The following is a 14220-nucleotide window of genomic DNA, read 5'->3' as shown; positions in this document are numbered from 1 at the left end:
TTGGGTTTAGTTTGAGGTTGAAGTGTGCAAAGAAGGCTGCAACCCTGCGTCCAAGCCATGGGGATCATCTCTAGTGTTTAGCAGGTTTTCATAAAGTTTGTAAATTGAGTCCCCAGCGAAGTGCAGTAAATGAGACCGCTTCATCGTTGGGTCTGTCTCTCTTGTGGTTCCAAAGTAATTAGTGAGTCTACTGAGCCAGGTCTTCCATCTCGGTACAGCAGTTGCCGGATCATCCAGCTCACTAAATGGCGGGAGGGCCCAACGAAGAATGAGCAGTCATGCCTCGGGGGTTGTTCGCTGCTGTGCCTTGTGGGGCTGGTGGGTAACTCCTCGGTGTGGCTGGTCATCAGCCCTGGTGGGGGGGCAGGACACTGCACCATCACAGTTCTACAGTGTGTCCACAAAATCACTGTGCAGGGAAGATTTAGTCACTCTACCGCCCTCTGCGCTGCAGGGGCTGCTCATGGGGGACACTGGCACCGGGGCCTCCCGAGCGCTCTGCACGGCTCCTCAGTGCAACACGGGACCTTGTAGTGAGGGCAGCTGGCTCCATGTTCTCATCGCCAGTGTAGCATCCTGCTTCCGGCTTAAACCCTGAGCCAGAGAGCAGCGCAGACAGACACGCACCTCACACTGCATCTATGTGGGCTGGAACCATGAACCGTCCCCTGCCTTCTAATTTACATCCATTGACCATGCCATGGGTACAGGCCACACATGGGTCCCCCTCCGGGGAGGCAGGTGGCTCACTACTCCAGGTGGCGCTTTGATGCACCATATTCATGCTATTTTGCACAGCTTCAATGCGCTCACTGGCGCGGACACGGTGCAAACGTTATCAGGTTGTACACCACGTGCTTCAGTGTACAGGTTGCATGCATCTGTCACCATTTTCTGTGGCTTCCACCACATCTCCTCTAATACCTGAAGGGGAATCCTTTGAGATAAGGGCCTGCAGGATGCTGGGCCTAGGTGTGTGCATCCTTACTTTACTGCTCTTGCAAACATCGTGAACTAACATATAGCCTGGCATCATTCTCAAAAGTTCTGCAGCAAGGCACTTTTCATTTGGTTATTTTCCCTTCTCTACAGCTTGTTGATTTCGGCCCATCCATAAAATAACGACTACTTGAGTGATCATGACAACCAGATCGTTATCACTGCTAAAACGGAAGCTAAACAACACGAGAGGGGCTGTTATCAACAGATGCGCTTCCTGCGAAGAGGCCGTACAGTAGAAGCGAAGCTGAAAAGGGTTAAAGGAGGAGTAGGCGAAACCTACTTCCTTCTCAACCAGTCCCTTCCCCTCTCCGTGACGACGAGTGAGCGAGAGACGTGTGCGTGAAAACAAGTCTGTTCTGCCCACCAGAAGGAGAACACGGAACGACCGCCGGAGCTCTGTAGGTGCCGGCCTGCTGCAGAGGGGACCCCAGGAGGCGTCAAGGAACGTCACGAATCACCATGCCTTTCCGGAGAGGTACGATTTCGTGTGCGCGAGCTAGCTTCAGACTGGGAGGTGTGTGGCGGGCTGGGCTGGAGTGAAAGCATGGAGGTGTGGCAGGCCGAGCCCTCCAGCGACTGCGTTTGAAAACAAACGCCACTTTTTGCAAGCCTTCCGCACGTTTTATTTTTTATTTTGTTTAGGACTGGACGTCCTTATATGGACCTCTTTCTACAGCATTATGAAACAAGCATTTGCAATGCAATAGGTCTCGCATTTGCGAGAGTTTAAGCTATTGACATTGTAAATGACAATGCCTTTCATTTATATATTTTGATAATCCACACATTCCCAGTGACACAATTTGGGCACAAAAACGAGATTTATGCATTGTGTCTTGTGAGGTATTAGTGCTAAGGGAGTAAGGCGTGAAGAAAACTGATGCAGTGTCCTGTGAACTATTTGTAACAAGAAAGTGAGGCGTGAAGAAAACTGATGCACTGTGTGACTTGTGAACTATTTGTAACAAAAGAGTGAGGCGTGCAGAAAACTGATGCACTGTGTCTTGTGAACTATCTGTAACAAAAGAGTGAGGCGTGAAGAAAACTGATGCACTGTGTCTTGTGAACTATCTGTCTGTAACAAGAGAGTGAGGTGTGAAGAAAGACTGATGCACTGTGTCTTCTGAGCTATCTGTAACAAGAGAGTGAGGCATGAAGAAAGACTGAGTGAGTGTAATAAAACAATTCATCTTGGGTAATAAGCACTACATAAATGCTAACACCGTACCATCATAGTGTGTGACATCGCAGTGCACTAGCAGCAAAATCGACATTTGTGCCATGCCCTGAAGACATTATGCTTACCCCTCAGGGAGCAGGCCACCGCTGCCCTGAAATCCACCGGTGGCACAGAGGACTTGTGTTGGTGAAAACCTGTGTCTGACACTTTATAGCGTCAGTTATTGAACCCCTTACACAGGTCCATGAATGCCAATATACCGAGGTACACTGTTGACCCTTACTCTTAAGAACTAAATATACCCGCACTCCAAACCTACGTGCACGTGATAAGTGAAACATGGGCACTTCCTTTCAACAAAACTTCTGCACGACCACCATTCACCAAACGATGTCCAACACGCGTGCTTTCAGAGTACACAAATTTCACAAGTCGACCGGTGTACTATCTTCCACAGCCAGTGGTCGAAGTGGGGGGAAAAAAAGTAGGGGAACTGTGGGCGGAGAATCAGAAGGCGGGAATAACCGGAGGATTGGATCAGTGGGCGGAGTTAGAGGTGTGACCAGGATTGCAAAACATCCCAATGTTTAGTATTTGTTTGGCATTTTACTGACCAGTTATACCTTATTATGTTAGGTAATTCAACCAATGGATACACATGATTATTTAACGATTAATATGAGTTATTGACATTAAAATAAATTCACAAAGTGGGATATGTTTCTAATCACAGAATGTCCCAAATATGCTTAAAAGTGGAAGCACAAGCCATTTGTTTCCGAGCCATGGATTTTCTGTCGTCAGCAATATACACAGAGACAATCAATTTTACGTGTGTAAATCACTGTATGGGAAATGTTACATAAGACAAAGGACTACAAGGTGTAGAAGTCACATGACAACCATATTAGTAGGCAGTATAGTTTAATAGTGATTGATCTGGAGAAACACAAACTCAGAATTTAAAACTTAATACCATGATTGGAGGTCACTTTAATAATCTATATTGATTTCTATCCAAATGAACACTTTTTGCAACATCAGGATAATTAAAGGCTTAGGGAAAAAAAAACATAAAGCTCTAGTTTATACCTTGCAGTTTGTATGCAGCTCTAAGGTGAAAGTTAATAGCTCACTGTTCTTTGTTAGGATTTTAACTTATAAACTGCAAGTAGCAAAAGGATCTTACTGACAAAAGCAGTAACCCACTGACCTATTTACAATATGTGCACTTTGTGATGGGCATGGTACATGTTCTTAGCAGCAGGCACATTAACCCTCTGCTCTATCTATGCTGAGGAATTGCCTAGTACTTCCAAACCTCGTGATATTTGGGGCCTGCTCACTGCATAATCCAACAACAAAAACCTGGCAGTAAGCGGCACTTTTCATCAGTTCTTAATATAAATACGTAGGATCACTCATAGGGTAATGTATGTATCTATTTCCCCTAAATCAGTAATTCTTTTCATGAACTCTGAAATAATCCCCTGTGCCTTACAAATTAATATTTAATCCCACAACGTGAAGAAAAACCAGCCAAGAATTGAGTCACTCAACCAGCACCCATCAATTTTGAGAAGTGTTATATCACAGAGATTGTGATGTGCCAGAAAAAAGTGTGGAGGAATGAGAAAGTAGCTCACGTGCGCACCACCAGAGGAGCTACTGGCAGGTACTCACCAGCTTGCCCACGTACTTATCATCATTGATAACTTTCTCATGAAAAAAAAATTGTGTCCAGTGTAAGAGAAGTGTGAAAGGTTTTGAAAAAATAAGCAAAACCCCAAAGAAAGAGACAAGTATGAAAATGATGAATTTGCCGTTACCTTTGAAATAGGCAATGAAACATGTTGGCCATCCTTGATGTGGTTAACAACATGCTGTGTTTTTAACCTTGGGATAATTCACGTAGTGAAATAAAGACGTTGAAAGTATATACGTGAGTTGAACCCAATTTTACTTGAGACTTTACTTGTCTCTTCTTTCTTTGGGGTTTTGCTTATTTTTTTAAAAAATGTTCACACTTCTCTTACACTGGACACAATTTTCTTTTAATGAGAAAGTTATCAATGATGATAAGTACGTGGGCAAGCTCGTGAGTACCTGCCAGCAGCTCCTCTGGTGGTGCGCACGTGAGATATTTTCTCATTCCTCCACACTTTTTTCTGGCACATCACAATCTCTGTGATATAACACTTCTCGAAATTGATAGGTGCTGTTTGAGTGACTCAATTCTTGGCTGGTTTTCCTTCACGTTGTGGGATTTATTACATATTAATTTGTAAGGCACAGGGGATTATTTCAGAGTTCATGAAAATAATTACTGATTTAGGGGAAATAGATACATACATTACCCTATGAGTGATCCTACATATTTATATTAAGAACTGATGAAAAGTGCCGCTCACTGCCAGGTCTTTGTTGTTGGATTATAATGTCAGTGGAGGGTGGCCTGGCATTCATTACCCCTCTGTAGCTCCTTGTTGGATTATAGCCTGCTCACTGCATACCTGTTGACTATCACTGATGTCTGATTGCTCATGTCATTAATGTACTGTAATCCTCTACTGCCACATTGTATACCTGATTGATTACTATCAAGTGTTTCTGTCTACGATTGTCATCTAATTCATTGTAGCTATCTCCTGCCACCCCGAGTGTACGAACTGTTAATGTGTCATCAATTGCTACAGCATAACCATCTGTATGTGTTCTTTTTTAATCTGAAATTGAAATAAATTAATTTTAAAAAAATTAAACCCTCTGCGCTATCTTTCCATGAGTCAGAACTTCCACTAGACAAAACTCCGAACTTGCTCAAGGAAGACTTTTATTCACCGGAATTATCATGTCATTTTTATTATTGACGAAAATTGCTGTAGGCCAGGAAGGAGGCAGCAAGTGCTTTTAAAACCATAATATACAACGCCCCCACTCAAAGTCAGCAACCGTTGCGGTCACACCGGTCGCACCGCCTTAGAGCCAGCTCTTCTGAGGGGTCCTTTAACCTCAGTGACAGAGTCACTGTTGCTCTAGGGTCTGCTACTTCGTAGGCCTGCCTGCAAGACTGGAGGTGAACTTCAATATGGATTGTGGTGGGCAAGCCTTCAAGGTGAACCCACACTTGCCACTGCTAGGGTCCACCTGCTGGTGTTAAGACACCAGGGCTATTCCGGATTTGCGGGGACTTCTAAGGTCTAGCATGGAAATGTGCTCCCTCAGGAGAGTGGTCTGGGGGACTGCTCATGAAGGCTGAACCTGGTTCCCCCAGTTCTAAATTCGGCATCTCTGCCCCCAGTGCTACATCCGCTCCCTCACTGAACACCATACTGCCCCACTGAGAGAAAATCACACTGCCTTCAACTACAATCCAATTTGGCCTTCTATAAAGAACTGGATGCGACTCAATTCAAATTACGCACTAGGCAAGAGCAATATGGTCCCTAAAGGAAAAAGTAACAACATCCTGGAAGAAGCAAACAGTCATAGGGAATGAAAGATTAAATAAAGCATGTGAAATGTAAGCAGGAACAACATGGTGAACTTAATGCTTTTACACTGACTAGTCAGAAATTAGTGAGTGCTTCTGCCTGAAAACTACAGGGCCCAGAAAGGATCCATTTCAATGTCCATATGTTTACAAAACGTAAGAAGTATGGTTTAAAAAGACCACATTCGTGAACACAAAGCCGCCGTACACATTTTGTTTTCCAATCCACCTATCAACCAGGTATTGCAGTACCTCCAGGTTTGGCGCACTTCCCCACCGGGGGAAACAGTGCTTCACGGGCAAACTCAGTAAGGTGACGCTAATGTTTTTGGGGTTTGAATAAAACCGATCTGGCCACTTTAAGAACACCTCGTCTTGCTTTATTTAGTTATTGATTTTTCATATTTTGAACCTTTTATTTCTGTGGCTGCACTTTGGAATGGAAAAATGTCAAAACGGCATTTCCAGCAAAAGTGGTTTTCTTTTTTGCATCCATTTCACAGGGGAACAAAATGAGAGACAGGAAGAAAGAGAGGGTGAGAACCATTTCTTGAGTCACGGTTTTCGGTAAGTGAGGAGGAGCTAGACAGACAGAGAGGGAATAAGAGTAAGAAAGAGGGGGGGGGGCAGCTGCCAGCAGTAGAGCAGAAGCGGACACCTTCCTTGTCTCGTCTGGGTAGGAAGCAAGAGACGGAGACCTTTTCCCTCTCTGCTCCCCGCCCCTACCCGGACAGCCAATAATGCAAACCTTCTCTGCAGGCCTTGGATATTTCTAACGTCCCGGGATGCATGTTCAAAATAAAAAAGTAGGGGAACGGAAGCTATAGAATTAAAGAAGTAGGGGCACGCCGTGCCCTGCCGTTCCTGCCCACTTCGACCACTGTCCACAGCACACAAGACCCTTCCTGGGACCACAGACAGTTGGTAAATTGTGCAGTCAGGGTTAAGTAACGCCTCAAAAGTGAAAGCATCAAAATACAACTCGCACCACGCCATAGTGCAAAGAAATAAAAAGAGGGAGTGCAGAGCACACACACCGTGTGTTCTTCAACACTCAACATACACATCAAACACAACACAACCTTTCAGAAGCAAAACCGGCGAGCAATCTCCCAGCTGCTTGTATGTACACAAGGACGGTATGGCACCCGGGCCGTGCACGAAACCTGCGTGCATAGAGCCGATCAAAGGGAGCCAGGCTAGAGGGGCGGCCTGTGTAATACACTGCCACCGTGGTGAGCAGGAGGGTGGGGGCACCTCTGTGGAAGAGTCAAGACAAGGGGGGCGTGTGCTCTTCAACACTCAACAACATAACATCAAACACCACACAGCCTTTCAGAAGCAAAACCTGCGAGCAATCTCCCAACCGCTTGTGTGTACATAAGGACGGTATGGCACCCGGGCCGTGCACGAAACCTGCGTGCACGGAGCCGATCCAAGGGAGGGAGAGCAAACAGACACAACAAACACCGGGACACAGAGACAGCCTTTCAGAAGCAAAACCGGCGGGCAATGTCCCAGCCGCTTGTGTGTATACAAGGACGGTATGGCACCCGGGCTGTGCACGAATCCTGCGTGCACAGAGCCGATCAAAGGGAGGGAGAGCAAACAGACACAGCAAACACCGGGACACGAAGCGGAGGGCGAGTGCACTGCTGGGAGCCAAGCTAGAGGGGCGGCCTGTGCAACACACTGCCGCCGTTGTGAGCAGGAGGGTGGGGGCACCTCTGTGGAAGAGGCAAGACAAGGGGGCTACAAATTAGCCTCTGACACAATAAAACAAGCACTCACCATCTGTTTTCACTCAGCCCCGTGTTTACGGGGCTGAGTGAAAACATATGGTTCCCACAAAGATAAGAAATACCTTCACCACAGAAGGAAAGCAGACGAGCCGGTCTGGGTGAGCCGGACAAAAAAATGAAAAGGAGGCAACAAAGAAAGTTTATTTCCAATGGCAGCCCACCGTTTACCATAAACGGTGACGCAAGCCAATGGAAATAAGGGGCGGGGCTTAAAGCCCTTCTCTCACAGTCCTCCTTGACAATAAATCTCGCCAAGCGAGCTGAGCTTGTGCGCAACAACGCTAGGCGAGACCTAAACACGTGTACACCTTTGGTACACGAAGAAGTCAGCATACATGCTATTATTTTGAAACAAGAAAGAGGGAGATTTAGAAAGAAAACGAGGGACTTCATTTTCTCCATTGATATACATTAAAGCAAAGTCACTTTCAGACCTGAGAGAACAAAAATGAGACCATTTTGGCTTTAAAGAATTGTGCTAATCCGGGAGCTACATTATTTTTTAAAAGACTTTTAATAAACTGATTAAATTGGATTGTAGTGTCAATTTACTGTAACGTGCAAGTACTAAGGCCAGGACAGAACAAAATGTATCAATAATACGAGTCACCTGAATAATCAAGCGATTTTTAAAATGTTATTTATTGTTCACATCTTATTTTACAAATTTGATCTAGAGTAGTGCGAATGCTGCAGCTGTAGAAGTCTTTTAGTTCCACATCTTAGGAGTTTCACATGTCCCATCTCAGCAGGAGTACCTTTATCCAGGTCTTATGAATGAATGAAAGGAATGAAAGGCAATTTGTATCGCGCAAACTAAGCCCGAAGGTATTTTTCCATTTTACAAATGTGGGCCTGCCGGCCACCATGTGTTGTTTATAAAAGCCAGGGCTGGATAAAGGTCCACCTGATCACATGGGACCAGTTACATTTCTGCGCCTGCGCATCCTAATAGGTCATCTTAACCCTCTCGATTTAAGGGCAATTGATAAAACACAGAGACTGACACAAAGGGTTTGTCACCTCCTCATCAGGTAAAAACTTTTCTTTACAAAGCTGTCAAGTAACCTACTTTGATGTGTGAGTAGCTCATGCCGTTCAGGTATTTTTCGTTGCATTTTGGGATTTGTAGTCCTTCTAAAGAGGCATGCCCCTTTGTGGATTAGGGTGACCAACAGGCATGTGTGCAAATTCAGGATGGTCAGTGTAAAAATTCAGGACAAGGGGTCAGAATTCAGGACAAAAATTCAGGACAGAAGGTCAAAATTCGGGACAAAAATTTGTGACAAAACATACGTTTTACAGACATATCAGAGGAGGTCGCACAATAGTATATAAGTAAATAGACAACCAAAATAAGTACAAGTCAAAATAAGTTTATATAAGGTTGAGACAATCGTGCATTTCACTGTTTTTCAGTATGCATGCAGCTTTGCAAAGGCCTTTTCTGCAATCAAGATATGTGCAGGAGAAGGCACACCACATGCTGTCACTATAATAGGGCCAATTGTCATTCTATCTGTGATAATCGTCTGCAGTCTCAGAATGACAATGGGCCAGTCCACAGTCTGTGCGAGGTTCGGGAGGGGCTGCTGCAGGTAGCCTCAGTCTACAGATTAAAAGATAAGTGCGTGAGGCCCCGAGTGGAATCTTTTAAACTCATGGGGCCTCTCGCAGGGGAACAGCATAGCTTCCTTAAATTCCCCAATTTGATTTTAGTATGATGTCTGGACACCTTACAGACATCATACTTAAATAACGGACGGTCCGTGAAATTTACGGACGGTTGGTCACTCTATTGGGGATTCATGGGAAGAGGGAACAGTGGTAGGTGGTAGAGCTCGTGAAAGGTTGAGAAGTCAGCCTATCTGAGGTAGTAGTCCTTGTAGGGGCGCGTTTTTGGTTTCTTCCTGAACTGTAGGCTCTAATGTCGTACAAGATGTTTGTTGTTCCAAAACCCAGGGGCGTAGGCTGAGTGGGCTTGATTACTCTTTCCTACACTGCATTAGTGATGTCATGAGTGATGTCACTGACCATGTCAAGAGTGATGTAATTTGCGAGGTCATAAGCAGTGCATTACGGGGGTATAAGTTATAGTTAGCTCAGGTAACTATAACTGCTGAATTTCACTGGTTTTGTACGAGTGGATTCTGAGCCATCCTATATATATATATATATATATATCTCAAAATCCCAGAGGAAGACCTCGCCGGGTCAAATAAAAGGGCACAGACTCCAGTTGTAGTGCTCAAGATGTTGATTTATTAGACAAGCATGGCAAGAAGATGCGTTTCGACCGCAAGCCTGCGGTCTTGTTCACATAACGCGCTGCGATGAATGACAAGCTCTATATAAACACACACAAACATATGCCTAGGAATAGTGAGTGACTTTTTCATTTCCATAGTGAGTAAGGCAACAATGACGTGGCTGACATACAAGTGCTGAAAAATCCAGAGTCATACATGTGAAATGACATCATTGGCAACCACAAAGCAAAACAGAGACTAACATAAATAAAAGACTGCCGTTTTGTAAAAATAAATTACCTAGATCCTCGCAACATATATTAACAGTGTATTGACAACTAAACATAAGGCTCGAAAATATGGTACACACTGCGCTGTTATGCCACAGGCATGGACAAATAAAATTAAGAGGCACGGAGGTGTCCTGTTGAAGATGTCGAAGCTGTGTACGTGGAGGTCCTATGGTGGACTGTTGCTGTCCTCTAGTGTTGGTCTGCGGACAGGGGAATCTCATTTGCCGCGGGTTAAGTCAGACTCCCATGCGAAGGGCGGTTTGTGAAAAGGTGCCGTTGGTCTAGATGAACCATTGAGGATGGAAATGGCCAAGGAATTAGTGCAAAACCGTCCCCAGGATAGCTCTGACGGGTGTTAGAGGGCTGAACCGCAGAGTGAGTCATAATAGAACGTTGTTGGGGGTATGTCGGCAAGGAAAATTGGCAGGTGCAAGCTTGTGCATGCCCCGTAGGTTGCCTTGTGGGTGGCGCGGTGATACAGTAAATTCGTCAGTAAAAGGTCAGCACAGAGGTAGTTGGTGGCCTATCCGGATGAAAGTGATATCGGGCTCCTAGAACATTCGTTTGATGAAAATGGGGGTGTAAGGGAAGGTGTGCTGGGCGTGTGAGTGGGTGATATGACAAAGTGGTAGTGTTCCCATGAAGGCAAAAAAGGCTAAAAGTGGCCTCAAGTGTGTTAGGTAACGTGTGATAAATGTGAGTGCGTTAAAAAAGTTAAATAAAGTTAAACAAACAACCAACCAGCCAGCAGTAACACATGAGACTCATTGTGTGGTACAAGTTGGAACTGACTAGAGTGATCGACAGCAAACATAGCGGTCATAGTGATCATACTGATCTTCCTGAGGTGAACTGCGAAATACTGTTGTAGACAGGTAGGAAACGGAGCAAAAATAAATGCAAAATATCTACAGTGCGGGTTAAAATCACATGATACACAAGGTATATAGTACAGGTCACAGGAAAATAGGCAAATAGACAGATGGTACATCATGACCTTACGGGTAGTGTGGAAGTATGCATGATGGTGTTTAAAGGAAATTGTGGAGATCTTCATTCATGTTGAGCCCTGCCGGTGTCTTGGTATTAAGCTCAATGATGTATCTCAATTCAAGTTGCCTGAGAAGCTTTTCCCAGTTGCCACCCCGCCTGAATGGTGGTATGTGGTCAATGACAAAGTATTTGAGATCACTCAGGAGGTTGTTGTGAATCTCCTTAAAGTGTCGTGCTACAGGGTATGTGGCATCGTTGTTGACTATGGCCCTGAGCTGTCGCAAGATATGTTGGTGTACTGGCAACTTGGTGCTGCCTACGTATCTAAGGCCACAACTACACTCAAGCACGTAGACTGCGAATTCCGTTCTGCAGGAAAATTTGTGTTTGATTTTCAGTGTATCAGTGCGAAAGGGGGCTATTTATACCAAACTTGCAGGCCCTGCAGCTAGTGCATTTGACAAACCCGGTGATGTTAGAAAGCCAGTTGGTCTTGGAGGAGTCCTCAGGGCTGCTCCTGACTAGGGCATCACGCATGGAGAAAGCTCTCCTGTAGGTGATGTCCGGGTGTTGACGACAATGTGACCTAGGGTGTGGTCGGATTTGATGATCCCCCAATGCCTGTTGATGATGGACCTGATAGCCCGTTCCTCAGTATTGTGGGTGATGATGAGACGGGTGCTGATAGGCCCTGTGTTGAGTTGGTCAGTGTGTATCTTATCCTCCTCGGTGACAATGAGGGTGTTGCCATGTAACAGAGACTCTCTAGAGGTGGGATTAGCTTTGGTAATGGCATTGGTGATGGTTTTGTCTGACTACCCCCGTACTTGGAATCTGGCATGTGCCTCCCCATTGACAGGTGATACGGTCAGTGTTGGAGTGCAGACTCTGCATAAGCGCAGCATTTCTCCATAGGGAATGCTGGAGATGAGGTGTTTGGGGTGAAAGCTTGAGGCGTGGAGGGTAGAATTGCCAGCAGTAGCCTTTCTGTGAAGTGTGGAATTCAGAGTGTTATTAGTGACATATAGCCTGACATCTAGGAAATCAACCGTAAGTTGTCCATGTTGACATTGAACTCTAGGTTGAACTCATTTTGGTTGATCTCGGCAATGAACTCCTCAGCACTAGCAATGCTACCCTGACAGATGACAAAGACGTCGTCCATGTAGCGGAGCCAACATTTAATGTTATTGTTCCATGCGTCCGAGTGATTCACCATGAGAACCTGCTCCTCCCAGCATCCTACATGCAAGCATGCATTGCTGGGTGAAAAGCAAGCTCCCATGGCGACACCTCTGAGCTGCTGATACACCTTGTTGTCGAACATGAAGAAATTGTGTGTCAGACACCAATCAATTAGAAACAAAATCAATTTGTTGTGTTATATATACACATACTATACAAATACTACTTCCTAACTACAACATCCCTGTAGCTTTTGTTTATTTAAAGTGAATTTCTAAGATTTTAGAAACAGTGTTTTTCACACATTTTATGGATTTGCTGTATTTTCCACATAATCCATCATCAACTGCATAATCTGCAGATAAAAAAAAAAAAACAGTTTTTAGACCAAACGGTTCAAAGGTTATTGAAAACACTGTGACGTGTTGCCGCGCATTGGAATGCTCTTTGCCAAGTTTGACTGGTTACCTTACGGTTGCTTATTGCTATCTTTGGGTTTTGAACTGGTACCTATGAGACGGGGGCCGTGTTGAGGGGGGCTTGCAAGGGTCAGTTAAGGAAAGATCTTCAGACTTGCACTTGATTGTATTGGACTGTGAATGCTGGGAATACAGTGGACACAATGTTACCAAACATCTCCAGCCTAATACGCTGTACAAAAGCAAAGCGTTTGAAAGGACACTAGCTCACCCATTGGATTTTATGCAGTTAATCTGTAGTTTATGCGTAACCTTTGTGGTGCATAACACTAGGAAGTATGGCAATTACAATATGATGCATTTTACAGTCTAACCACTCATTAGACCACTTGCAAACATATAGCAAGAGCCCTCTAAAAGGTTTATTCCTGCACACATCAGCAGCCTTTACCTGTAATTTCAAGTGCTGGAGGTCAGTGCAAATTTAGAGATGGACACCTCCTCCAGCAGGCACATGCATCCTTGCTACACCTCTGCAGGATGTGCTTGAAGCACCCTCAGTCAGACAGCTGAAGAAAGCAAAGCTCGGAGTAAGAATGTAATGTCTTGGATGGGACGTAATGGCCAGAGCGGGCAACTTTGGAGTTGGAGAACCAGGTTTGAGTCTCAGCGTTGGCTCAAAATCCTGTGTTTCTGAGAAAATAACTTAATCTCCCCATGCCTACCAAAAGAATGTATGTGTCGTTGTGTAATATAACTGGTGCTCAAATAAAGTGCTCCAATACCTTCAAGCCTTTTGCGCTGTCTAAAAAACACAAGCAAAGAAACCTGGGAAAAAACATGTTGTGAGGGGTGGGAGGTGCTGTTGGGGGAACGGCTCGGGGAGATTAACTGACCTGGGAGCAGTGCCAGAGAACTGCATAAAAAACAAGCTGCGAGGGGTGGGAGGTGGTGTTGGGGAGGGGCTTGGGGAGATTAGGTAACCTGGGAGCAGCACCGTGTGCCAGCGATCCCTGAGGAAAGAACAGAAGGAAAAAGTAGTGCACTGAAACTAAAACATATGGCCAATAGTGAAAGGATCCATGTAGCAGCGGCAGTCTGCATGGCGGAACAAAACAGCCAAAAGGCGGGATACTATTAACCAATAAAAATGAAGGCATTTATAAAGGCAGACGAAAGAACCAATGGTAAGCGCTAGACGTCTTCAAAGCCGATAGCACTGAGTACCACATGTGTTGAAGACAGTGCATGTGCTGCCTAGGCCCCCCTCCTGTGGCTGGTTTGAGCCCCAGGGACCACCACTTCCCCAGGGCGTTATTACAAAATTGGATGGGGGCAGTGCGGATACCCCTCTTGTGATTACAGCAGCCATGGGGACTACAGCTTCCCTGGCTCTTTAAAACAAAATTGGAGGCCTAGTAAGGCCCCAGGGACCACCACCTCCCCGGAGCCAGAAATAGAAACTAAAGAGGGAGGGGGCCATATTCAGCCCCGGGGACCACCACCTCTACAGGGCAGGCAATTGAAAATGAAAGGAGGGGGCAGCGCCCCCCCCCCGCTTCTAAGGCCACTAATGGCCCTGTGGACCCGCCAACCCTTGGAAG

At 45.3% G+C, this 14220-nt stretch overlaps 1 protein-coding gene and 1 long non-coding RNA gene across 2 annotated transcripts in view; one reads left to right on the top strand and one right to left on the bottom strand.

Moving 5' to 3' along the window:
• Positions 1–1340: 1340 nt before the first annotated feature.
• Positions 1341–14220, top strand: part of PFKFB3 (6-phosphofructo-2-kinase/fructose-2,6-biphosphatase 3) — a 269808-nt gene continuing 256928 nt past the window's right edge. Inside the window, exon 1 of the mRNA XM_085653550.1 lies at positions 1341–1477. Coding sequence (XP_085509676.1) covers positions 1462–1477 — 16 coding nt within the window. The 5' untranslated portion in view covers positions 1341–1461. The remainder of the gene's footprint in view (positions 1478–14220) is intronic.
• LOC146855661 (uncharacterized) overlaps positions 9726–14220 on the bottom strand; it is a 114108-nt gene continuing 109613 nt past the window's right edge. Inside the window, exon 5 of the long non-coding RNA XR_014981364.1 lies at positions 9726–12552. This is a non-coding gene — a long non-coding RNA (uncharacterized LOC146855661). The remainder of the gene's footprint in view (positions 12553–14220) is intronic.

Source organism: Triturus cristatus, chromosome 4_1 (genome assembly GCF_964204655.1).
Source record: "Triturus cristatus chromosome 4_1, aTriCri1.1, whole genome shotgun sequence".
Taxonomy (NCBI): domain Eukaryota; kingdom Metazoa; phylum Chordata; class Amphibia; order Caudata; family Salamandridae; genus Triturus; species Triturus cristatus.
Note: the sequence above shows the minus strand (reverse complement) of the source record. Positions and strands in the feature narration are given on the sequence as shown.